This window comes from Anoplolepis gracilipes, chromosome 3, assembly GCF_047496725.1.
Source record: "Anoplolepis gracilipes chromosome 3, ASM4749672v1, whole genome shotgun sequence".
NCBI classification, from domain to species: Eukaryota; Metazoa; Arthropoda; class Insecta; order Hymenoptera; family Formicidae; genus Anoplolepis; species Anoplolepis gracilipes.
Window position 1 is genome coordinate 5,929,155 of NC_132972.1, and position 24,892 is coordinate 5,954,046.

The 24,892-nt window shown below is 30.8% G+C and overlaps 4 protein-coding genes across 5 annotated transcripts in view; 2 read left to right on the forward strand and 2 right to left on the reverse strand.

The window, feature by feature from the left end:
- Ec (ubiquitin specific peptidase echinus) overlaps positions 1-10,775 on the reverse strand; it is a 68,084-nt gene extending 57,309 nt beyond the window's left edge. Inside the window, exon 1 of the mRNA XM_072887870.1 lies at positions 10,282-10,775. The gene's annotated coding sequence lies outside the window, so the exon portion shown is untranslated. The remainder of the gene's footprint in view (positions 1-10,281) is intronic.
- Positions 1,550-2,695, forward strand: LOC140663862 (pyrokinin-1 receptor). The gene is made up of 3 exons (XM_072888379.1): positions 1,550-2,270; positions 2,336-2,529; positions 2,615-2,695. The coding sequence occupies exons 1-3, from the start codon at positions 1,559-1,561 to the stop codon at positions 2,657-2,659; spliced, it is 951 nt and encodes a 316-aa protein (XP_072744480.1). The 5' UTR covers positions 1,550-1,558; the 3' UTR covers positions 2,660-2,695.
- Positions 10,776-14,571: 3,796 nt separating the features above from the next.
- On the reverse strand, positions 14,572-16,945 carry Gint3 (GDI interacting protein 3). The gene is made up of 6 exons (XM_072888429.1): positions 16,806-16,945; positions 16,503-16,668; positions 16,253-16,402; positions 15,739-16,141; positions 15,336-15,631; positions 14,572-15,237 (listed from the first exon to the last, which is right to left on the reverse strand). The coding sequence occupies exons 2-6, from the start codon at positions 16,577-16,579 to the stop codon at positions 14,850-14,852; spliced, it is 1,314 nt and encodes a 437-aa protein (XP_072744530.1). The 5' UTR covers positions 16,580-16,668; positions 16,806-16,945; the 3' UTR covers positions 14,572-14,849.
- A 984-nt stretch (positions 16,946-17,929) lies between these two features.
- Retm (real-time) lies at positions 17,930-24,584 on the forward strand. 2 transcript variants are annotated; one of them, XM_072889198.1, is made up of 15 exons: positions 17,931-18,180; positions 18,521-18,670; positions 18,936-19,067; positions 19,238-19,366; positions 19,504-19,607; positions 19,912-19,988; positions 20,076-20,378; positions 20,514-20,602; positions 21,142-21,279; positions 21,407-21,527; positions 21,614-21,738; positions 23,016-23,259; positions 23,383-23,498; positions 23,834-23,976; positions 24,112-24,584. In XM_072889198.1, exons 1-15 carry the CDS (start codon positions 18,118-18,120, stop codon positions 24,179-24,181), a joined length of 2,004 nt encoding a protein of 667 aa, XP_072745299.1. In that variant the 5' UTR covers positions 17,931-18,117; the 3' UTR covers positions 24,182-24,584. The 2 variants fall into 2 exon arrangements, with proteins under 2 accessions (XP_072745298.1, XP_072745299.1); XM_072889197.1 differs by having other exon boundaries at positions 17,930-18,180; positions 19,912-20,378.
- Positions 24,585-24,892: the final 308 nt, after the last annotated feature.

Consider the following 24,892-nt stretch of genomic DNA (forward strand, 5'->3'; position numbering starts at 1 on the left):
TTTCCTTACTCAGTTTACCTCTTCTCTTGTTCGAATAAACGAGTCATAAGAAGCACGATTTATTCAAGTATCATCATTTTTTTATTTGCTACTTGGTCATTATTTGCAGCCAGAAAGCGAAGCCCTTCGAGCGAAGTCTTCAAGGACGCTTCCTCCATAAATAAGAAAGTCCATAGCTTCTCCATGGAAAATGTTCGACATGCTTTTATATTTAAGTACTTTCGTATTTTATTATGCAAATGGCTGAATCCCGCCAGTAATATATTATTGATATATATTATTGTTAATATATTATTAATGTACAGAAATTAAACAATGTTGTTTATTTATTCGCATGGAATTCAGTAAACTTCAACAATTTCTTGCTTGTCTAATCACTGAAACTCGACTCGTATTTACACAGTAAAAAATTGTGCGTCGACATGTTAAAATTTTTTTGTGTTACTACGTTTTGATTATTACTTCAATGTAAAATTAACATACAGCTGATATGTTATTATTTCTATAACATTTTCATGTATTACATTTATGTCAACTTTATAACTTAACACTTTGTGTATGTCTCTTAGAAATGGAATATTATTTTGAGTGCTTTTAACACATCATTAATAATTATTTCAAACAATCAACATGTTTCAAAATCAATTTAACATTCTAAGAAAAGTTAAAATAAATCTTCGAGTAATCATGAACTTTAAAATGTTCTATCAACATTTCTTACACACAAGTTATTGTAACTACTCTTTCATGTATTTTTAATTAATTTGTATGTTATTTTTACATCACACTTAAAGTCTCAATAACAAAAATAAATGTAAAGTTTTGTGTAAATTACTTAACATTTCTAATTTGTCAATAAGTAACACACAATAAATGAGTTATTTTAACTTAAAATTTAAAATGGACTTTCTGGGACATGCAAAAAATGTTAAAATTAACATTTTATTTTTTACTGTGTAGAATTTTGGTAAAGCGTAATAGTAAATATTATACATATATTTGTCAAAATAATACATTTATTTCATAAAGATAACAGAATTATATATTCGATATATAAGCAGCGTTAAAGTGAAGCGCAACTTACACTTTGTTAAAGATCCACTCTATTAAATGAAATGGTTGCGTGTCGGCAAATTGTATAATATCGTTACTTCCTCGGCGGTGTCCGCTTATGATGTAGGGCATCACACTCCCATAGGGGAAGGTAAATACGTAGGTGGTGATCCTACAAACTACCGTCTTGTCATATGCGTTAGTCAGTAATATATGTGTAGATCGGTGAAGCAGCATGTGCTAGCAATTTGTCGTTTACTTCTTTCACTACTTCTTCCGGCAATATACAAATCGTAGAGTAAGCTTATTATTATGTTAAAAACACAGTTGAAATTCGAGAAAAGTATGTAAATTTCTTAGAAGCAAGTTTGCATGCAGAATTTTGTCAAGTGCACGGTTAATTAATAATAAAAAATTCAAAGATTCGTAGATTAAAACAAGCGATAAGTCTAACTGTAAGTGTGAGAGGCCAAGTGATAAGTGTCTTCTACGCAAACATTACATCATGTTTAACAAACACGATATAAACGAAATTCATGCATATCTAGACAATCTGTTTCCGCGTATTCAAACGGATCCTACTGTGACGACGAATCCTACCAAAATGAACATTATTATACCAATCATACCCGGGCCTGTGCGCAATATTATGGATTTTACATTGTTGATAGCGGGCACCAGTTTAAATGTTTTGCTCTGTCTCATTATCACATCAAATCCTTCCATATACACCTCTGCCAACTGTTACATAGTGAGCCTGGCGGTATCGAATCTGACAATTCTGCTCGAACCGTTTCAGCAAATATTTCGCTGGATTTTCAATATAGATTTGATGATGAATCTCGACTACATATTTTTGGTGACCTTTGGCACGTCCATTCTAACGATAATTATATTGAATGTCGAAGCGTACGTTGTTATTTGCCAGAAAAGTTGGCCGCTTCGCGAATCGCTCGTGAAAATTTCAACGGCTATAAAAGGCATCTTATTCATATGGACAACGTGCATTATGGTGACAGCTATGGAACTACACCTCTATGACCATTATGAGAAAGAAATTGTATACGACATTTATGTATCATCCACCGTTATGTTTCTAATATTTCCCTGTTTTATTATTATTATGCTTGACTGTTTCATTTTATATGATTTAATAATATCGAAATTAATAAACGGAACGTGGCCAAGCAAAGATATCGAATGTTTCGTTTTTCTAGGTGAGTCGAAAAAATAACATTATTCAAGCATCCAGATAGATTTTGAAATAACATTTATGTTATAGTTGGCATTACTATCGGATTTTTTCTAACTATGATACCATATCGAATCGTGAGAGCTATTGATCTTTTGACATCGACAGCGTCCTGCTGTAGCAACACCACGATAGAGATAGTTTATACGATGGTTAAAATATATCCAATGATCCTGCCAATAATATATTTCATAGCGTCTAAAGAATTTCGTCAAGCACTTGAAGTAATACAACATATTAAAAAGCTTTGAACATTTATAAATCACTGTTCTCTGCTAACTAAATTAAGTAATTTTTCTTGTATTGCAGACAATGCTACGTTGTCAACGGTATGAAACTTCCATCGTAATATAAAGAAGAGACAGAGAAAGATTGCAGATATTTCAAGAGATAACGATACATCAAAGTACACCTCCCTTCGGACATCATCTAATTTGTTTTATTACTCTTACAAAGATTTCTTACTTTTATCGCGCGTTTGAATAATTTACTATTCCTGAGAAGAATTTAAAATTCACGTGTGCAATAAGCAAGCACATCCGCTCTCATGAAGGAAGAAAGAAGCGACACGCGTGCAAAGTCTCTGCACACAAATTTTCGAATTCACTGAGCTCTCTGTATGCAAATTAGTTCCCTTTGAAGTCTCTTTTCCAAGCGCAAAAGTCAAACCAGCATTGTACTTATACCTCTCTTATCTATATACTATATTTATATAAATAAAAAGATACATATTTCGCTTTGTGTAAATTGTAACAGATATTGTTGAATTACAACATATAAGTCATACTTTTGCCTTCTAATTATAAATGCGTATAGTACTATTATATTTTTGTGATATTATTGAGTAAAATATGTATCATGTGTGAAATACAAATTAGATATATAATAAGTAAATCTTTTTGAGAGAAAAGTTAAGCCATCAATAGAATTTTGAATAATTTATATCACGTATTCAACGCTCGCGTGCTTCATTGAATTAAAATTCAAAACATTCCGGCAAAAAACATTTCCTCAAATCCATTCAGTTGTAACACGGCATTTCCTTTTTAACGAGAAGTATTTATCAAATCAGGGATAAAATCCCGAAGTGTTTATAGCTAGTCAAGTAGTCTGTTTGACTCCTTCGCGATTAAGAATTCCTCTCACGACTTCGTTTCGTATTCCCTTCTTCGCTGCAGCATCCAAACGAGATTTGCCCATACTTATAAAGATCAAGCTGTACATTAAAAAAATAATAGGATTGCTGGTAAAAGTCCATTTACGCTGAAATGATTATAGTGTTTTATATGTTAATTGTCCTTTTTAATAAATGTCTCAAAGAAACATACAATTTAGATCTATACTGTATCTTTTAATTTCACGATTATATTCTGAGAAACCGTAAAAGCTGAGCAGCTAATAAATTTTTTCTTTAATTTATTTAACTTTCCAAAAAATGTAAATATATTAATAATGCTGAATTTTCAAAAGCAAAATAATTTTTTCTTATAAAAGTTTATAAAACAACTAAAAGCAATATGTTTTTTTTCCTTATTTAATTAAGCTATGTGAAATATATTGCTAATACGAAATATATCCTACATGGAGTTGCTGCAGAGGAGAGGCAGATCACGAAGAACCAGGAAATCAGTGAGCCAGAATGAGTAAACAGAAGCTTCCGGTTTGATGAATGAGCTAAGTCTGCCATTTCCATACACTTCTCATACAGCTAGGCTTCGTAAAGTTTGAATTTCAATTTCACTTTATATTAGTGCTTAAAATTTCAAAAAACAAAACTAAAATAAAAAATATATACGCTTTGCAATAAATAATTACACTTGCAATACATACTTTGTAGAAATATTATAACATTTTTTTAATTTTTAATTGAATAGTATTATATTTACAAATACTATTTAATATACAATGTATAATGTTATTCAACTAATATGTATAAAAATGAGTAAAACAAATAAAACTTTCCCCACCATTTATGCCACGAGCAATAAGATTTGATCATTTTTTTTTTATAAACCGTGCATATATCTAATTTATTTTTAAAAGCATATAATATTTGAAATTACATAATATTTTTTATATAAAAAGGTTACTTTAAAGAATTTAAATTATGAACGGTAGTACGTCCTTGCGGTTCAAATTTCACAACACTGTTATGAGCAAGTTGCACGCGACGATGTCAGCCTATGACTGTGATTGGAGCTCTATAAATACATACGAACGATTTAAAAATGCATGACAGTAATAGCTACCGCTGTCTCGTAACCGCATTAAAATACATTTTTAGCACACTGTCCCGTTGTTTCGGAGAGATGAGAATTACAAAATGCACGAAACTTACTCAAGTTTCAACGGGCAGTGAAAATCGAATCGGAATTACTAACAATAAAACCGACGTTATGCAGGTGCATATATGCATATGCATAAATGCACCGTAAAGGACGGGAGAGGAATGGGATATGGGAAGAGCGATAGACGTCGTATTGTTTGCGATAGCCAACCAAACGGTTGAATGCAAATCGAATGTAACATTTACCCGACACGACGTGTGAATGAAATGATCGAGTAACGTGGATAGAAACTCCATTCACGCTCGCTACCGAAAAAAGCAGCGCGACTGTATCGATTGCGATCACCGTCGAGTTTGACGAGGGCCCGCGAACACCCGGAGCTTTGTCCGACTTGCATTTCTTTGCACTCGAAATGTAAGTACGTGACCTTAATTATTAACCATCCGGCGCAAGATGACCTAACATGTGCTTTTGCATTCGGTTTAACTTATAGAAATGCAACAACGTAATAAAAAAGTTTGTTGTCGAAGATAATTCTAGCAATAATAGATATAAACATTTTGAAAAATATCTTTTTTTTTTTAATTCAAGACAAACGCCGATTATTTTGTGCTCTGTATATATATATATATACATCAAAGAATCGCGATTGCTGTATAAAATAAGAAGAATACGATGTACTGAATACTTTACCAACGCGTCATGCGCAATTTTATGAAACATCTTCCTTCAACATAAATCAACGCGACCTTTATTTTCACGCTAGCTAATCCAAACACCGATAAACCCTCGCGGGAAATGTTTTATCAAGTGCGGGTGTGTCTGAAAAGCTTCAAGAAATTTCTATCTGGGCGTGCAACCGCTTCAGATAATGAGTTTGGAAATATGGCGCCAATCTTACATAAAACTTCTGTCTCGTTCTACATGATAACGGACTGCAGACCGTGAGTTGTATACTTTATTCTAAAATCCAAGCAGCTATTTGCTAAAAATAATTAATATAAAACTTTTATATACACATGAGAGCTGATTTTAGATTTTAGCTGAAATTTATTTGTATACATATAAACAAAAAACATTCTTATTTAGCGGAATAAAATAGACAACAAACAAAATAAAAAGATATCGATAAATATGAGTTTCATAATTATTGAAAATGTTGAGAGAATGTTCAGGTGCACATAAAAAGAAGTAAAAAATATATATTGTTTTTTTATCGATTCAATCTCTCTCTCTCTCTCTCTCTCTCTCTCCCTCTCTTTTTCTTTTTTTAGTCATTAGCTATTTACAATTAATCCAAATCAAGTTTAATTTAAGCGTTACAAGTTATAAAATCATTTCCGTTAGATATAGTGTCAGGAAGTTTTAATGAAATCATAACCAAAAGATCTTGCCTGCAGTTACATTCTCTTCGACATCTTCCTTTCGCAGGTAGAATTAGGATTTTATACAACATCAATATTTTTGATAAAAATAATTAGACGAAAATCCCTATGGAATTGGCAAATAATATTAATATTATATTGACTTTATCGAAATAAAAGTATTATATACAAAAGTATTAGAAAATAGAAAAAAAATTTCTAATTCTCACAAGACTAGTTGATAAAGAGTTAATAAAAAAAAGATATCAAATTATACGAATTATCACATAACTGTCGCCAATAATTGAATTATAATGATCATAATTTCAAACTAACTGAATAACAACTAGCTGACCCTGTTTTATATGTCTGTTGATTTCGTCATACACGAAAACATCGTTTTCACACAATTAAATTCTAATATACTTGTGATATATTCATTTTATTATCTCTTATGTCGACCGAATCATGAATTACTTATGAATCTTCGTCTGATACATTAATCGATTTTCGTCGTTGACATTTTGCATACCGATTATACAGTGCAGATGATTAAAAATCAATGCTTCAGGCACAACTTTTTTCCATTCCCTCGTACGATTTCACGGCGCATCGATAAAGGTTAAAGCATGATTGAATGCCATATAAAATATGCACGTTGCATCATAATAATATTTACTCATCCATATTTTTACGACCTAAAACAATATTATAATTTACAGAATTAAAACGATAAGATCTACATATTCGTTGCAAATTACTGCATTTTAATTTATTTAATTTAATTAAATTTATTTATAAAATTTATATATGTTTTTCAGATTTCATTTTTAAATTATTATTTTATATGTATATATATATATATATATAATACTAGTTTTTTTATTATTTCCATTATTCATTATTTCCAATCTGAAATCATACGAGAATCTCATAAATCTGTGCCATACACATAATCCACCATTGAATTAAATACCTCGCAAAATACCTGCATTATGTTAAATGCACTGCGTCTTGCGACGAAACAACAGAATCGAGAAACGATTTATGCATTCAGTGGGAACTTGTACGAAGAAATGAATGGATCTTTCGTCGCTAGAACGACTAAGAAGTTGATGCATGTCTCCGCCGTGTGTTAAAACGCAAGGGAAATGTTCTGCTGTAATGCGACGAATGAGACAGGGGCTTTGTCAGTGAATAATCTTCCAAATTGTTTCTGGCTATATAAACGTGAAATAAAATAACTATGTAACAAAAGAGACCTTATAATACTTCGACAATTGTGCCTGTTGAATTGTACTTCAATACTAAGTGTAACTGTGAGATACGAAAATGTGGGTCATAAATGGGTGAAGAAAAAAGAAAGAGGCTCTTGTGTGTATATTTTTTCAATTTAAATAATTTTGCTTGTACTTTATTCTAGTTACATGTTTAAATAACGCCGTTTTTTTATTTTGTTAGAATTACATTGAAATCGAGAAGCCTTAATGAAGAACTAAATGTTTAATATCGTCTCATAGGAAGACAGTAGGCGCCTGGGCGTCACTCTCCTCTAAAAGCCATGCTCAGCGATCAATGCACTCTCGTGACACCCTGTATATACCCATAGCCTAAGGCAAACGCGTGGGTGGGCGTTTCGCGACAAGCTACATACATAGAATCGAGAAACGTCAGCATCTCTATGCAAACGTAGAGTATGCACAGAATGGAGCATCCTGTACAAATTCTTTACTTTAAAAAAATGTTCAGCATGAGTCAGACTGCAGAGAACGGAAAGGATGCTGAATATTTCGACTATTTATGTATGTATTTTGTTACAGTCATATATAGTCATCTGATTCAAAATTACATTTCAACATTATTATCAAATAAATTTGTAATTTTTAAGACAAACTTGATTAAAATCAAATAAATCTTATAATACAAGTAACTCTTATTAAACTCTTTTATAATATTTACATTTTATTCTTAATGCATTTAATAAACGTATTTTTAAAAAACTCTATTTTTAGTTTCATAAAAATAAATAGATGTCAAAGCTTAATTATTAATTTAGAGAATACAAAAAGCATCAAATTTAATTTAAATTATCATGCTCTTTGATTATCGATTTCTGACTTCTTAGTAATAATCAAAACAAAAAAAAATAAAAACAAATAATAAAATAATAAAAAATAATAAAAATAAATAAAATAAATAAAATAAAACAAAAAAAAATAAAAATATGTTTTTTAAAATGAGACGTTATTTGCAATCAATATGATTCAATGTACGGTTATTAAAATTTTCCTTCTGCTTCAAAAGAATGTAAATCGCTATATCTCTCAAGAAACTTTCGCAATAATGTACTTCCGTGATGGTTCGTCAAACTTGCGATATATCGTTTGAAATCTTCTTGCGATACATCGCGAAAGTATAAGAAAAGTTACAAGCGAACGTATATAGTTAAAAATACATATATCGATGTAGGTATTGCTTTTAGATAGCAAAATGCCGTCTATTCAAGTTTATTTATATCGTAAATAAAAAATGTAGGAAACAAAGAAAGTACAAAATTCAACCTTTATGATTTATAAATCGTATATATCGATATCTCTGAAATATATCATATGTTAAGATAAAACGGATATTTTATCGTATAATTGAACAGAACAGGTGATTTGCATATGATTTGAGAAACTGTCATCGTGTCTATGCGAAGTAAATTCCATTCATCACATTTCGTATGCGAACGACGAATAAAACGATAAAAGTACATGGTGGTACACGCTAAACAGCTCATTGTTTTCGAAAAGAAACAATGATGCGTGGGAAAATCACTGACTAAATTTTCTCGATGACAATGAAGAAGGATTGAAAAGAAGTTTGTATCGCAAAAACGGTTGGTTCGCGCGACTACTCATCTCGTATATACAATACATAAATATGACGTAAAAGAAGATACTATCCGTAATATTTATATCTCTGCTGCCTTTCCGTTAAAATATCTAGAATACGTTTTTAATTGAATATCTTAAATTACGTTTATTTTTTTCAATGGTAAGTTATGTGTACAATGCAGTATCGTAAAATGAAATAAGATTATACGTTAACGCGTAAAATGATTTTGGATCACAACAGAATTTCAGAGATTTCAGGCTCATTTAATATCTTAAAAAATTACAAGCTTCTGTTTTAACTAGCTTTTCATTACATTTTTATGCTAAATGATCTTAAAAGCTGATATATGCCTGTTAACTACACATCATTTATATCTGACAGTTAAACAAATAACGAATTTTATATTTAGATATACTACAATTATACGCGTAGTTAGACCAAGCAATTACGGCAGTAATTGCGTAGACCGCGGGCTAATGGAGTTCTTTCCGCGTAATAAACCGGTTATAATCACATTACTATCTGATAGTAATCTTAAGGTTGAAAGATTGAAGTTTAAATTAGATATTTTCGATTGAAATATGACATTTAAATTATAAAAAATTCATATGTACATATATATATGCATGTGTAAGTGTAAATAATATTATTTACAAACTAAGATATTATTCAGTTATTAATAAAATTAAATCTTTTTAAAATATTAAAATAATTTATATATATATATATACCATTTTCAAAAATAAATTTCAACCCTTAAATTCGTCAAGCATAGTTTTGTTTTCAAATTTACACAGAATATCAATTTTTTATTCTTTTTTCATTAACCATTCTATATATCGTATATCCAAGCACGATCTCATGTATGCAGCAAATAAACGATGGCAATTCACATTTTATCAAAAATACAATTGTTGATTAAGTTGAATCAATCTTCCGTGCCACACACGCAATGCGATTACGTGCGACATTCTTTCTGTTCTGCAAGGATGTCATTGTGGCACTACGTAATCAAGGTCGCTTATCATCGTGATAGTATCGCACGATTTAAATTCCTGTCTTTTTCGCGCGCAAGTAACCCTCGCTGTTTACGCGGTTACGTCCTTATTAGCGCGCCTTGTTATGCAAGTATAGAACGATGCAACCTTTTATTGCAAAATTACAGTCATTATACTTGTATAAACGAATCACTTTCGTATTTCTTGTGTACGTTATATACTTAAATACAAATACATGAATCGAAAAGTAAGATGTTTAATGGCTACATTCAAAATATGAATTTAAAAATTTGTTTGAATGCATCAAGTTGCTTCACAAAATATAAACAAGTGTATACTTGCTTATCGATATAATACGTTTTCCTAAATTATTCTCAAAGTTATTCGAATATGTAAATTTCCTTGTAGAGTACTACATGTCAATTTGAAGAAAACGACACGCTTACCTTCACTGAATTTTCATCCCGCGAATTCAAGGAAGCAACTCTCGTTATGAAGCTCCCACGGCGCATCGATAATCACCGTTGATAAAACGGTTGATTGACAAGCAGTCGTGGACAAGCTGGACAAACTGACTGGACCACAATCGCAGTACCGTTTCGCCGATAATTCAATCCACGAGTAATTCGTACCGATAAAAAGCGCGCGTCGATCGATAATCCATGCGAATTCGTACACTGATCGTACAAAAAAAAAACCTTCGCGACTTTTATTAGTGTCGATATCGGTTTTCGCGACGTCAATTGTCACTGTCACTAACATCAACTAAACAATGTTTTCACGCTTAAAAGTTTCGATATCGAACGCCACACATCATTGCAGACGAATCGCGGTCGATTTTCATGTCAAACTTTCCTCCATTAATCGCGACTAACGAGAAACTCGAACCGACTCGACCGCAACGAAAAATGTCAATCCCTAACCATATGATCAGCCGCGACAGTCGGCGCGCACTGATGTGACGCGGCTACGGAGAGAGCCGCGAGCCACGCGACTCGGCGCGAAAGCGAGGCCGCGCAAAATGGCCGCTGATGGCGCGGCGGGCGCGCGCTTACATTGGTCGCATGTCGAGTGAACAATATATGTATATACGCCCGCACATATTTTTAAACTTTTTACAAGCGTAAAATGAATAGGCAAAATTAAAATGTTATTATTTTGCTGTTATCAATTTTAGTACATTGCGAATCAAACATGTGAATCAATAATGTTTTGAATTTTTAAAGTTAAAGCAGGGAGAACCAGAGAAGTAATTCATGTCTTTTGAACGTTTTTACACGACGTTGTTTTCGAAAAAAAATAATGTATAATGTGCGTGCAGCAAGAAGTTTAATAAAATGTTATTATATTAGTTTTAATTTATTAATTTTAATTAGTTCAAAATAATAATTTTTGCTCTTCTAAAAGGGACATTTTTGGGACATAAAATATTGCAACTGTAATAATAAACTTATAATTTTTTTATTAATGTGTGCACAGTTTAGGATAGGAAATTCTAAAAATGTAGAACTAATTTGCAATTAATGTCATATCCTCAATATGTTAATATATGTATAGTGAGAGAGTTGAATTATAAACAAATTACTTCAAGTTTCATTTTCGCAAGGTTCACACGTGCGCGCGCTTTTATTAATAATTATTCATGTTCAACATGATTTTTGATCGATAAATCTACTTTCCCGCTGAATGAAAATTATTTCCGCAATGGAAATCCCGTTTCAAGCATGGGCGATTAACGATCCTCACGGATCGAAGACGTCTCCAGGACGTTCGACCCTGCAAGGAATGCGAAGTAACTGCAAATTTCCGGTAGGCGAGATTCTAAGGATGGGCGTACACTAGTTTGATTTTACTCTGTCTTTTATATCGCTCTATCTCGTATCCTTCTACGATTGCTCTTGCAATCGCCTCAGGTACCATTCGCTTCCGATGTGCAGCTTCTTCACTTTTATTTCATTATTCGATTGCAATTACGCGGCGACGCCTTACGCGAGATCATCCTCTCTCATTTTCCTTCGCGTGCGTAAGCTAAATATCACCTTCGTTGGACTTCATCGTTCGCACATTTCAACATCATCGCGTGTATAATCACTGCACTGTCGGAAATATTCCGTTATACGGAGTTATCTTGGAAAAATCTTTCAAATCTTTAATTGTAATTAATTATAACTTAAGATTAGAATGCATTATATTTAAATTTTTTTTATATTGTCAATGATTTTTATTTAATATTATAAGGTTAAATAAGCGGAAACTAGTTTTAAGAATATAAATGAATAATATAATTATTATCTAATTGGAAGTTTTTTTTTTATTCTTACGAGACAGCGCAGAGCGTTTTTTTCTTTTAATTTTAAGATTTCTTGAAATTCCGCGTTCGCGATATCACTCTTCCTTAATCGAGAAAAACTTGTTCGGCGTGATTATTATCACCTGTTTCTGCAACAGGTGTGCCAAGATCGTTAAGTGGGTTGCAAAAGGGCGACGAGTCGCGGTATGCGAGATTATATGAACAAGCGCACGTTCGTGCACACGGGAGCATTTATAAAAGCATCCCCCGCGGCCATGTATGTACACATACCAATACATGGCTATTACATCGCACAGTCGAATGGATGTTGAAAATCATAAGCATATCACGTTCTGTCATTACAGATTGAGCTAAATCGTGATTTATCTCGCAAACGATTGTGTGTAATCAAACTCTTTGAAGCGTGTATGTACAGAAAAATTACGTCATATCCCTCATCCATCTCCTCTACACAAGTATGCGAGATACAATTATATGCTATGATATCTATAATTCTATATTTATTATCAGTCAAATTATTAAACAATCAACTGACAAGAATTATTTATGCGGATAGAAATATGATCGATGAAATAATTTTGGATTATATTTGAAATATAAAATCATATGAGAGAAAGATAGAGAAAAAGAGAGAGGATATATATTTACATCTTTCCATCTCTTTGTCTAGTCTTTCAGACATATTTGGACTTTTAGATTTTCGAGTGTCACTTATTTTATAATTATTATCATAAAAATGAAGGAAGCATACAAAAACACTGATCCATAAAATATAGATTGTTAAAAAAAATGTAAAACTGGCATTTTTTTTCGTGTTAAGCTCTCGATAACAATCCTATTATATTTACATGTTGTAATACATTCGTCATCTTATTCGTGAAATTGACAGCCGTCCACACTTTTGAGATGAAAACAGATCGGAGAATCATCAATACAACACATCCAACCGCAACGCGTGATGCCGATAGGCATGAGAAACTGACCACGAAGCTGCGGTAAATCGAAGGACAATGCAGAACATCGACAAGAAGGTCTATTGTTGCATGCAGAAGTTCCTGCGGAAATTTATTTCGTGCAAAAAGAAATGCGATACAATGCAAAACGAGCTAAAATAGTTCTACGAATTAAATAATATATAATACCTAATAATAATACTTAAAAATCCAATAATAACGATTCAGTTTATAGATATAAATTTCAATTTACAAGTAATCTGTAATAAATTTTTCTGACAAATTATAAAGAAATCTAAAGCATGAAGATGCAAAAATTATACGTCGCCTGGATTCTGGTGAAGAGGAGAAATCTGCCAATACAATCATATCATATATTTTCGATATTGCGAAATTTCTTGATTTCCACGTGTCGTGCATGCGCGTGAAAGGCAAAAAATTCCTCGTGCAGAATCGCACGCGCCCAAATGCAATGTTAAGCCCCATTCTGACACGCAACAGGAAATGCGAGTGGTCCACGGTTCGAACAATATGTTTGAAAAAAAAAAAAAGCGTAAATATAACAATAGACAGCCGGTGCGTATTGAGTTTTACGCATTGCACGCATTTGGGAGTGCCAGTCGATTATTATTGCATACGACATGCGGGTAAACTCTCGTGAAATCGCGTGCGAATCGACCAACTGGATTGCTAAACTTACGTACGTTTCATTAACCACGTACGTTTTACATATATTCTCAATTTCAAATATTTCTTATCGTAAGATAAATGTATTATTCATTACAGATTGGCTTGTCAAACATAAAAAGATGTCAGTTTTTTCTCTATGAATCGTAGATCGTAAAAGCATACATAGGTACTCTGTTTTTATATGCAGCATTACTGTCACGGTACCGTTATAAGAAAGAGAGAGATTATCATTCCACGCGCCTAAATATTATTGAGGGCGGTAGAGGTGATGTCCAAACTGGTTTTAAGTAATTGCCGAGGGACACAAAACTGTCTGTGGTTTAGCATGGCTGTACGAACAACCGGTTTCCCCGAAAACAGAACAACACTTCAGCATCGTGCATTTAAAGGTACGTAGTATGTTTAAATGTGAATAAAATATCAACGTGGTGTAAGAGAAAAAAAAAATATAACAATATAAGAAATATAAAATTTAAACATAAAATCCAATATTTGACACACAACATACATAATAGTGTTTGCTCCAAGTTAATCAATATATACTCATTTGTTTGTTCTGATTAGATAAATAACAGAGTAGACCTATTTCAAGTGAGAAAACACGTAAGTATTGCAAAAAATTGCATGGAATTAAATGTTATTAATACTTATTTACATATATGTTAATAACATTTTAAAAGATATATTAGATGTACTAAAATTGTATAATAAAATAAAATAGTTTTTTACATTTTATTTACATATAATGGATAATTTAATAGATAAATTTAGATAATGTAATATATGATAATATAAATTTATTTGCATTAAAGATATCTAATAATTTGCTTCAATCAATTTTCACATACATACATGGGGTTTTAATATAAATAATAATAGATGATAAATTGCAATAAATATCAGAAAAATTTTCTAAAAACTGGAATAGTCACAAAACTATGTGACTTTGATTTAATCATATTTCCATTACTTGTCGAAGTGCTATAAGTGACAAGAAAATTTGTGTTAAAAAAATGCATTTTTAATTGATTGGTATCTGTATCAGAGTATAGTAATATTTTCAAACACTTTGTATGTAAGAAAGTATCTCTTCCTTCAAATATCCCTTAGGCATATTTTCCTTATCAGTAATATTCCACGAAAATTCCAATATAGCTGTGGGAATTAACCGTAATTCTAAAAGTGTCTTATCAAAACACTCTTCTATTAACTTAATCCCATCTGGTGTCATCAAGGAAAAGAACACTTTATCGTCGATTAGATTTTCATCAACAAATTCGACTACATTCTGGAATTTCTCATGTACCGAAAAAGTACCTTGTAATATTATTCCATCTGGAAATTTAATACGAAGTACAGCAAACTTATATCTTCTAAGTATACGCTGCTCATCCTTCTCCCTCATAGCCTTTGTTCTTAGCATTTGATTTCTTTCTACAGCTTCCGTTCTGACAATAAATTATATAATTAATTACATGTTAAATCAATGCGTTTCTCATTTTATTATATCGTATGTATATATATATATATGTGTGTGTAAGCTTACCGCAATTGTTGTTCTCTTTTTATTTCTTCCGGACTTATAGTGAAAAAACTAGGTGGCAACTCATTTTTCATGCGAGCTTGGCTAGGCATTAGTACTTGCAGATTCCTATCTAATTCAATAGGAATAGGTTCTGCAGATTTCAATGCTTCTTCTAACATTATAAGATTTTCAATATTACAATTATTAGGACTCCATACTAAGAAATCTTCTTCATTTTCATTATGTAACAATCTTTTTTGCTCAAACCCAGCTGCTTTTAAGAAGTCTAATGCCCCTTCAATAGGCAAAACTTTTTCCTGTAAAAACATACATTTGTATGTACATGCATATACATCCATATATGTATAAAAGCTATTTTATATTAAAACTATATCAAATAACTAATAAAAAAATGCAATATTACTTGGAATATTCTATTACACATCCTGATTTTCCAATACTTCTCAACATCAGGGTTGTTAATAATATTCTCCAAATATTTGCCAAGTGTTTCTACACAACTCTCAATTTTTTCTTTCCCTGTATTGCAACTTTGAATAATTAAACATGCTGTTAACCCAGCTTCTTCTCCTTTTATTTGCTCATATAAAAATTCTCTAATTTTCTTTTTCCATTCATCTCGAAGCAACACTTCATCAGATAAATATGGACAACGAAAGAAGACATCAGTAACTGCAAAAATGGAAGGATCTTCAATTCTATCTTTTTTCTCTTTCAATGGTGTATTTTCTGTCTGTTGTGTTTGCTGTGCTTTTCTTTCTAATTCCAATTCACGTTTAACGCGTGCTTGAATGGCAGTGTATGACCTGTAAATGATCATAAAATTTATCTTTAATAAAGAAGAAATTTAATTAACGCTATTATTATATAAATATATAAGAAATAAAATAAATAAAAATAATTTTAACATTACATACGTGTTAAATCTTGGTTTATCACTTTTCTTTGCTTCTAATCTTGCTAAAGCAGCTTGGCCTGCAGTTTTGGCTTCTTCTGTAGGTTCGGTTCTTCTAATTGGTTCTTTAGACTCTGCTGGGGTATATATGGTGCTGGTAGAATCTGTCAATCTATACATACAAAGAAAAATAATTAAATATTAACTTATTAACGTTTTGTTAAGTGTGTTATCACTAAACTTGCTTCAAAAATTTATACTATTGCAATTACTTGTGTCCCTTTCCTGCTTTCATAAACTTGGCGCTTGTCTTCTTCTTTTGGAAAAAGGACTTGATTTTATCAGCCATATCAAATTGTTGTTATTTATATAAATAAAATATAATAATCAAATATCCAATATATCACTCAGTTGATTTATTACAATCTTCACCTGCACCTGAAATGACATTTCATTATTATTTTAAACCTATTCAAGTGATATTACTTTTTTGCGTTAATCTTTATATATCATACGCAAAAAAAAAAAAAAAAAAAAAAGAAAAAAAAGATAAGATATTACTCAGACGTTCTTACCTGCTTTCATAAATTGTTCCGTAATTCTAGTGCCGTAAATATGCCAAGCAACAAAGATCAATGCCACACTACTCAGGAATGTCAACAGGAAGACTTTGAGTAGCTGAAATTGAAAATCGTCGAATGCTAACAACGCTATCAGTTCGTGAAAAAATTCGCGTAGCTTCGACGACGTCTCGTCATCGAAGATGACGATATCGTTGGAATTAAAGGTTAGTCCGAAAGTCGACGAGAATAACGATAACAGGTTGTGCACGCATTTATTGATCGCCTCCGACAAATAATTCGTCCAAGGACACGAATCCTCACATGCGCTGCTCATCACATGAGGGAGAGATTCCCGATGTCCAAAGTATCACTTACTCGAGTTTAGCGATTCTGTCACACCTACGAGATTTACGAGAAGTCAACTTTATGAGACACTACTTATTCTTCAGTCATTACGCTGATGCACGTACAGCTGATATATACAATCGAATTGTAACAAATTTCTACTCGATTGGTTTTGGAACGCGCGAAAATCGAGGAATCGTTTCGTCATATTTATATAAAGAATTTATATAGTATATAATATATATTTTTTTATATGTATATATATATATATATATATATAGTACAGCTCTGAATGAAGTCTGTATAAATATATTAATGATTTTTCAGTACTAGAGCATTCTATGATACTGACAGTTTGTATTTATTTATATTAAACACAGACATGTGCATTATTTCTTAACTGATATCTGTCATTACTGTACTCGTCGGATGTCATATAAAAAAAAAATTGTTTAATCATACGCGTGTAAATTTTTATTAACTTTTATTTGATTTTATCATATTTTTTTTTATTATGTATTTTTGTGTTTGCGATTTTTGCGCGTTCTGAAACTAATGGAAAGAGGAGTTTCAGTCAGGGGGTATAAATAGACAAGATGTATTGTATTGCGCAATATTTTAGTTATCGTAAGATGGCCCTAAAAGCAACATTCGATTAAAGTCCCTAGAAGTAAGGTATTTTCGTCATTTTGCTTCAAGTACCAATGAAAACTCTGATCAGATTATCCAGACTTTCACTTTTAGGGAATCTACTTATGCTCGTGGGAGTTTTTACTCTATCTACTTATTTCTCCCTGAGCAACGACAGTTCTTTCTATACTCTAATTGGAGATTAGCATTCCGTCTGCTTCCGTCTGCCAATTGATTAGCTGTTATGGCCGTAGTGTACATACCGTGATCAAATTATCATAAGTTTCGCATAATCAGCGCATAATCAGGATAAATCCAAAGTGAAAACGCGTAAAGAAAATAAACAAATATGGTGCAACAATATCAATCACCCGTGCGAGTTTACAAGCATCCGTTCGCTCTTGTCATGATGGTATGTTTATTATGTATTACACAACCTTCGAACTTAGCCGTCATAAAATATGTATGGACACATGGAGTGTGTCCATATCCTTCACAGAACATATGTGTATATCCCAGATAATCCAATAATCGATCCAACAGCTGAATGCTTATATTAAATTAAATAGAAAAATAACGTGCAATAATCTTTTGTTTGTAGATGTTATCTTTTTATTTTTTCTGCTACTCCAAGTCAGAACATGCAAGTCATTTAATTGCTCTCAGAATTTTTTTTTCGTGTGAAATAAATTAATAATCGTATTATTATGTAATATACAAGGCAAACAAGAAGATATTTTATCTGTTCACAGGCATACGAGCGTAGGTTTCCAACATGTCCACAGATACCAGTTTTTATCGGATGTGAAATTATGTTAGACGAAGAGAGTGAGGATGGTGCTGTTAGAACTACAGAAAGACGGTGTAAATTAAATGTCGACGCACCTTATATCTTGAAAAAGGTTTGTCCACATATATCAAAAAATATCAAATAATAGTTTCATACTTATTATGGCATTCAGGCTGTCATTTAGTTACTGCTAAAATTTATTATTTATTATTATTAACATGTTAAATCTGACTTACTTGATATTTCTAATTTTGTTTTTATAAATTTTGAGGAAATATTGTACATTAGTAGCTGTGAAATTAAACATTTCTGATATCATTAAAACAGTTTCTTATGCATCAAGAAACAATGCTCAGTGATATGTTGTTTTATTTCAGATAATTGGTGTAGATTTTGTATACTTCATTCAAAGGAATGTTTTAGATAGGCGCAATAATGTTTTAGAAATAGAAGCATACAACGAAAGTTTTGCTACTAGAGTAACAGTTATTGAAAAATGTAGATATTTTGTAAGTATTATATATAGAGTCACACATACACACACCTACACACAAACATACATATACATATTTTACTTTTTTAAATTTTACTTTTTTTATGTTAGAAGTATTTTATTGTATATTTCTTCCAACTTTATATAAAAAATAATTGGATTGTAATTTTATTTCTCTCTCTTTAGATTCACCCTGAAAACTCAGAGTGGACTTGCTTTGAACAAACAGCAAGTTTAGATATTAAAAATTTTTTTGGTTTTGAAAACTCAATGGAAAAGTTAGCGATGAAGCAATATGCTCAAAATATTGCTAAGGTAATGCACATAACAATACGCAGCAGTTTCTATTATACAGATAACAGATATTATAACGAATATAATACAATAACAGTATATCAACTTTTATCAACTTATTATCACATGAGATGTAATTTTATTATACTTAATTAAAGGGTAAGGAAATTATTGAATACTTCATAAATCAATTGAAGGAAGAAGGTATTACCTATGTTCCTCCTTGGACAGATCCACAAAAAGGATCTTCTGAAGAAGAAAAGTAAGTATTCCTTTGATGATTTTAGATTAAATTATAAAAATGTATAGAGTCTATATATCCTTTTGATTGCATAAATTTCACATTGCTTATAAGGAAGCATCATCATAAATGCTGGTAGCACTTCAGACATCAAGAGCACAAGTGATTGTCTGTATAAAAAAAATAATATTCCAAACCTTTCTATTATAACATCTTACAATTTTAATTCCAGCAGTAAACATTTAACACATTTTACCTAAATTCATACTAACAATTTATATTGAGCAATTATTTTCGGTCTGCAATGGTTACTTTTTTTATATAGGAAAAATGTGGTCGAAAATAATGAGTATACTGACAAAGAATTATGTAATGCCGACAGCAAACTGCCCAGCAACAGAGGTGTGCATATTATCTTCTTTAATACTAATTTTTTTTTTTTGGTAAATAACAGCGCATATGTAATTTATTGTATTTTTTTCTTCTCAGAGATGCAGCTATCTTCGGATTATATAGAGAGATACTTAGGAAAACTAGATATGCTACAAGAAAGCAAATTAGTGCAACTTAGACATAGTATAGAGGAGCTGAGGGGAAGCTCGGTCCCGGGTTATGCAACGCTCCTACGGTTCTTGAGGGCCACCGAATTTTCGGTCGAAAAAGCAAGAGAAATGTTAACACAGTCCTTACATTGGAGGAAGAAACATCAAATTGATAAACTTCTCGATGAATATGAAATGCCACAAGTAATTAAAGATTACTTTCCTGGTGGTTGGCATCACTTTGATAAAGGTAATCAATAAAAACCTGCTACAAATGTCATACTATGTTAGACTATACTATGAAAAATGATAATGTTACTATATGTGATATATGAAAAGATGCATAGTATATTTTTTCTAATTTTATATTCTTTGATATTTATAGATGGACGACCTTTATATATCTTAAGACTGGGTCAAATGGACGTGAAAGGTCTGCTTAAATCGATTGGGGAAGATGAATTATTATTATTAGTAAGCTAAATTAGTTTAAAAATATTTTTCAAAATTGTTCAAAATGGTGTTTAACAAACAAGCAACTATCAACCTGGCGAGTAAGAGCCATACGCAGATGTTAATGCATAAATTTCTTAGAAATTTTTTCTGCGAAAATTGAAACGTGCACAGGGCACATATTTTACTTGGTGTATTTACCAAGAAATAGATTCTCATTTTTGAGAATTCTATACCCCCTCTTTACCCCCCCCCCCTAAAGAGACGTAGGCGAGAAAAATAACGGGGCGAAGTTCCGATTCAGCGACTTTGTCTCGTTATTTTTCTCGCCTACGTCTCTTTAGGGGGGGGGGGGATAAAGAGGGGGGTATAGAATTCTCAAAAATGAGAATCTATTTCTTGGTAAATACACCAAGTAAAATATGTGCCCTGTGCACGTTTTAATTTTTGCGGAAAAAATTAATTTTTAAGAAATTTAAGCATTAACATCTGCGTATGGCTCTTACTCGCCAGGTTGATAGTTGCTTGATGTTTAACAATTTCATGTTACTTTTCTGCAGGCTTTACATATCTGTGAAGAAGGTTTACATTTGATGGAAGAAGCTACTACTGTTTGGGGACATCCAGTCTCGCAATGGACTTTATTGATAGATTTAGAAGGTTTAAATATGCGACATTTATGGAGACCTGGAATAAAAGTATGAACATTTTAATATGGAACAAATATAATTTATAGCTAGAATATTAACTTATATATTTCATATGTTACATAAATGATTATATATTGTTAAATATAACAATTTAAATTTGCTTAATTTGTTCCAGGCATTATTGAGAATAATAGAAATAGTTGAAGCAAATTATCCAGAAACAATGGGAAGAGTTTTAATCATACGTGCTCCCAGGTGCTTCCCTATTTTATGGACACTTATCAGCACTTTTATTAGTAAGATTTTATAATTAATAACTTAAATGATATAAACTAATTATAAATATTTTTTTTTACCAATTATGTATATATTGAAATTGCAGACGAAAATACTAGGAAAAAGTTTATATTTTATTGTGGTTCAGACTATCAGGAGCAGGGCTCTGGAGGTCTCAATGAATATATTAATCAAGAGTTTATTCCTGAATTTCTTGGTGGTTCCTCAGAGGTAAGACTACAATAATATTAGCAAAAATTAAAATATGCATTTATATATATATATATATATATATATATATATATATATATATATAATTGATATGTGAAATTTACTATTATGTGCATATATATATATATACACACAATATATTGTATATATTATAAATTCCACATATCAATACTAAATATATTGTTAATATTAATATTTTACATATATAATTACTATACTTTATTATATAATAATTAAATGCTTTTATATGACAACGTAAATATTATAAACATATAACATATTCTAATATAACTTATGTACTGTATAAACGAAATACAGTACAATGTATATTGTAATATAACACAATTATTAACACAGATTATTATAACAATCTTATATTATATATATTTACTTTATAGTAATACACAATTAATTTTATAAAAGAATTTTAATACTCTCTTTCTTTCTTGGAAAATATACGCACAGTAGTATCATTTTTTGAAATATTTATACTAGTAATGTATTGCATGTTGAATACTAGGAAATGAATATATGCGAAGTCTATAGTATGGTACCTCGAAGATTTTACATTTTCGACACAACTGCGAACAGTGTAAGAAAATGATACAAAATTTATGTTGAATTGTAGAAGTTGTTCCCTCCAGCTAACTGGCTTTAGTGGAACAAAAATGTGACGTTCTTATATTTATTAAAAATGCACATTATTATATTTTGGTAACAAAGAAGTATTAATCGAAAAATTTTTAAATGTAATATCAACAATTGCTAGATTCATAAGCATTGTCTCTGTCACATCTATATATCTTATCTTTCTGTCATCTACATCTGAGACCATACTAGTTCATATATGAATCATCTCCAATTTCTCCATTATAATTTGTCATTTATATATATATATACACACATTTGAAAAGTAATTCATTGAGATATCATTTATGTGTATCATTAAATATGATCAGAAGTTCATGTAATGTTCACGCAAGTTTAAGCACTAATTAAAGATTATAAAACAACACTGGCACACAAAAAAGTAAAGTAATTCTAGCTAGTTAAATTTCAGAATATTTTAAACAGTCAAAAATGTACAACTAAATAATAACAGACTAGTTAGACTCAGAACTTGAAATTGTTAAAAACCATTAAGTATCTGAAATTTGGTTAGCTGTTAATTAAAGTAACTTTTTAAATATTTTATAATTTATATGTACATATTCCCTATAACAAAGATATAAAATACAAATATGTCTATAACTCTTTTATTTCTATTAAAATGTTAGACATACATAATGGAAGGTGGAGTTATCCCGAAAAACTTGTATAGAGTGGACTTGGAGGGTACCTCCGGTGAACACGAGCATAGTTTATATCACTCCATCAGTTTGAGCCGTGGCCAAATGCATCATGTGTTCATAGAATCAGATGATCCAGGTGCTGTTCTGACGTGGGATTTTGACGTAATGCGGCATAATGTTGTATTTACAGTACTTCACAAATCGCGAAATAGCGAAAATGCTATTGCAGGTAAAATACTAGGAACACAAATTTATAATGACATTATATACATACATAAACATTTTTAAACTACTCAAAGTAGAGACATAATGTACATATTACAGTGCTAAGAGAGCATTGACTATTTTGTAGAAATCCCAGAGCTTGCAATAGGGGGTGATCATGACGTCGTTGCTACAAAAGAACTAAAAGATAATTATGTTAAAGTCGAGCCTAGTATAGTTTGTCACGATGGTGAAAGCATCCAAGTACGTATTCTCTTACATAATTTATGTATTGATATTTATAAGAAATGATATTGAAGGATTCATATATGCGATCACTGATGAAAATTTGAACAAGAATAAAAAATATATATTTGTTATGGGTTTAATTTTATTGTACTATCATTTAATAGTAGTAATTTGAATTATAATTATTTCTTGTATATTATTATAAATTACAAACACAGAGATATACATTTTTACCTTTTTGTGATTTATTTAGATACTTCTGTCAGTTATTTTGTAGAATATGTAGATATACTATTAGTAAAATTATAATTATTGTTATTTTTATGGAGTTATTAATCCTTTTTGTACAGGGAACGCATATCATGCAAGATACAGGTACCTACATATTACAGTGGCAAAATCAAGAAGACCAAGCCGAATTTCTTCCATCTATTAGTTCTCATAAAGCTCAACTTATGTATTTTTACGAGACATTGCCATCTGCACACTACAGGTACATAAATGTTTGAAATAAAATGAAATAGAATAAAAATAAAACTTATGCAAAATGTAAAACTTATATAAAATGCGCATATAGTAGATATTTTTGATTTATTAAAATAATAATATTCTCATTGGTTTCTTTTAGGGGTTCAATGATGAGTTTACAGTCTGCTATTAGTGGAAGATCAGAGGCTAGTTCATCATTATCCAGATGAAAAGCAATGGAGGTAAATATTGAATTGCAAGAAACATGAAATTATTTTAGTTTTAATCTTTTAGTGATATGTTATAAAAACACGAATCTCTCATTTGTATTTAAGAAAATTAGTTTTCTTAAACATCATTTTAGAATGCAATTTAGATTTTAATTAATCTGTTATTTTAATTTTTGACGCGGTTGCTTCTATGTACACATCACTAATCCAACTCTTAAGCCTAAAATACTCACGTTGACAATTACAAAGCCAATGATATATTATATAGTTAAATAATAATACAGTATATAACAATGTTAACTACTTAAACTTTATTTTCATATAAAGATGAAATATAGTGGAAAAATATTCAAAATAAAATCTTGTACATTTTATATAGATCGTACTGCAATATATATATATATATATAAAATAAAGACCGTTGCAAGAGCGTATTATAATTTCCAGCTCTAAAGTAAACGGTAATACAAATTGTGCAATTGAATTGTGATTTAAGATTAATTTATATAAACACATATATTTACACATAAAGAACACGGGTAACGAAAAATGTTCTTCCCTCAAGATTACATTTTACTCAAAGTATTCTTAAAGAAAGCTATATAAAAGAGCTAATATTTATAGTACATTAAAAAACATTCCATTGCTCCGAGTAATAGAACATGTATTTAAATTTTTGACACATTTTCACGAATTTTTTAATATAGTATG

Coding starts and splice junctions, on each gene's coding strand:
- Retm (XM_072889197.1), top strand. CDS start 18,118: ATGGTGCAACAATATCAATCACCCGTGCGAGTTTACAAGCATCCGTTC. Junction 19,367..19,503: donor ATGCTCAAAATATTGCTAAG/GTAATGCACATA, acceptor ACTTAATTAAAG/GGTAAGGAAATTATTGAATA. Junction 21,739..23,015: donor TTCTTGGTGGTTCCTCAGAG/GTAAGACTACAA, acceptor TTAAAATGTTAG/ACATACATAATGGAAGGTGG.
- LOC140663862 (XM_072888379.1), top strand. CDS start 1,559: ATGTTTAACAAACACGATATAAACGAAATTCATGCATATCTAGACAAT. Junction 2,271..2,335: donor CGAATGTTTCGTTTTTCTAG/GTGAGTCGAAAA, acceptor TTTATGTTATAG/TTGGCATTACTATCGGATTT. Junction 2,530..2,614: donor AATTTCGTCAAGCACTTGAA/GTAATACAACAT, acceptor CTTGTATTGCAG/ACAATGCTACGTTGTCAACG.
- Gint3 (XM_072888429.1), bottom strand. CDS start 16,579: ATGGCTGATAAAATCAAGTCCTTTTTCCAAAAGAAGAAGACAAGCGCC. Junction 16,403..16,502: donor AAAGCAGGAAAGGGACACAA/GTAATTGCAATA, acceptor TTGTATGTATAG/ATTGACAGATTCTACCAGCA. Junction 15,238..15,335: donor AAAAGAGAACAACAATTGCG/GTAAGCTTACAC, acceptor ATTTATTGTCAG/AACGGAAGCTGTAGAAAGAA.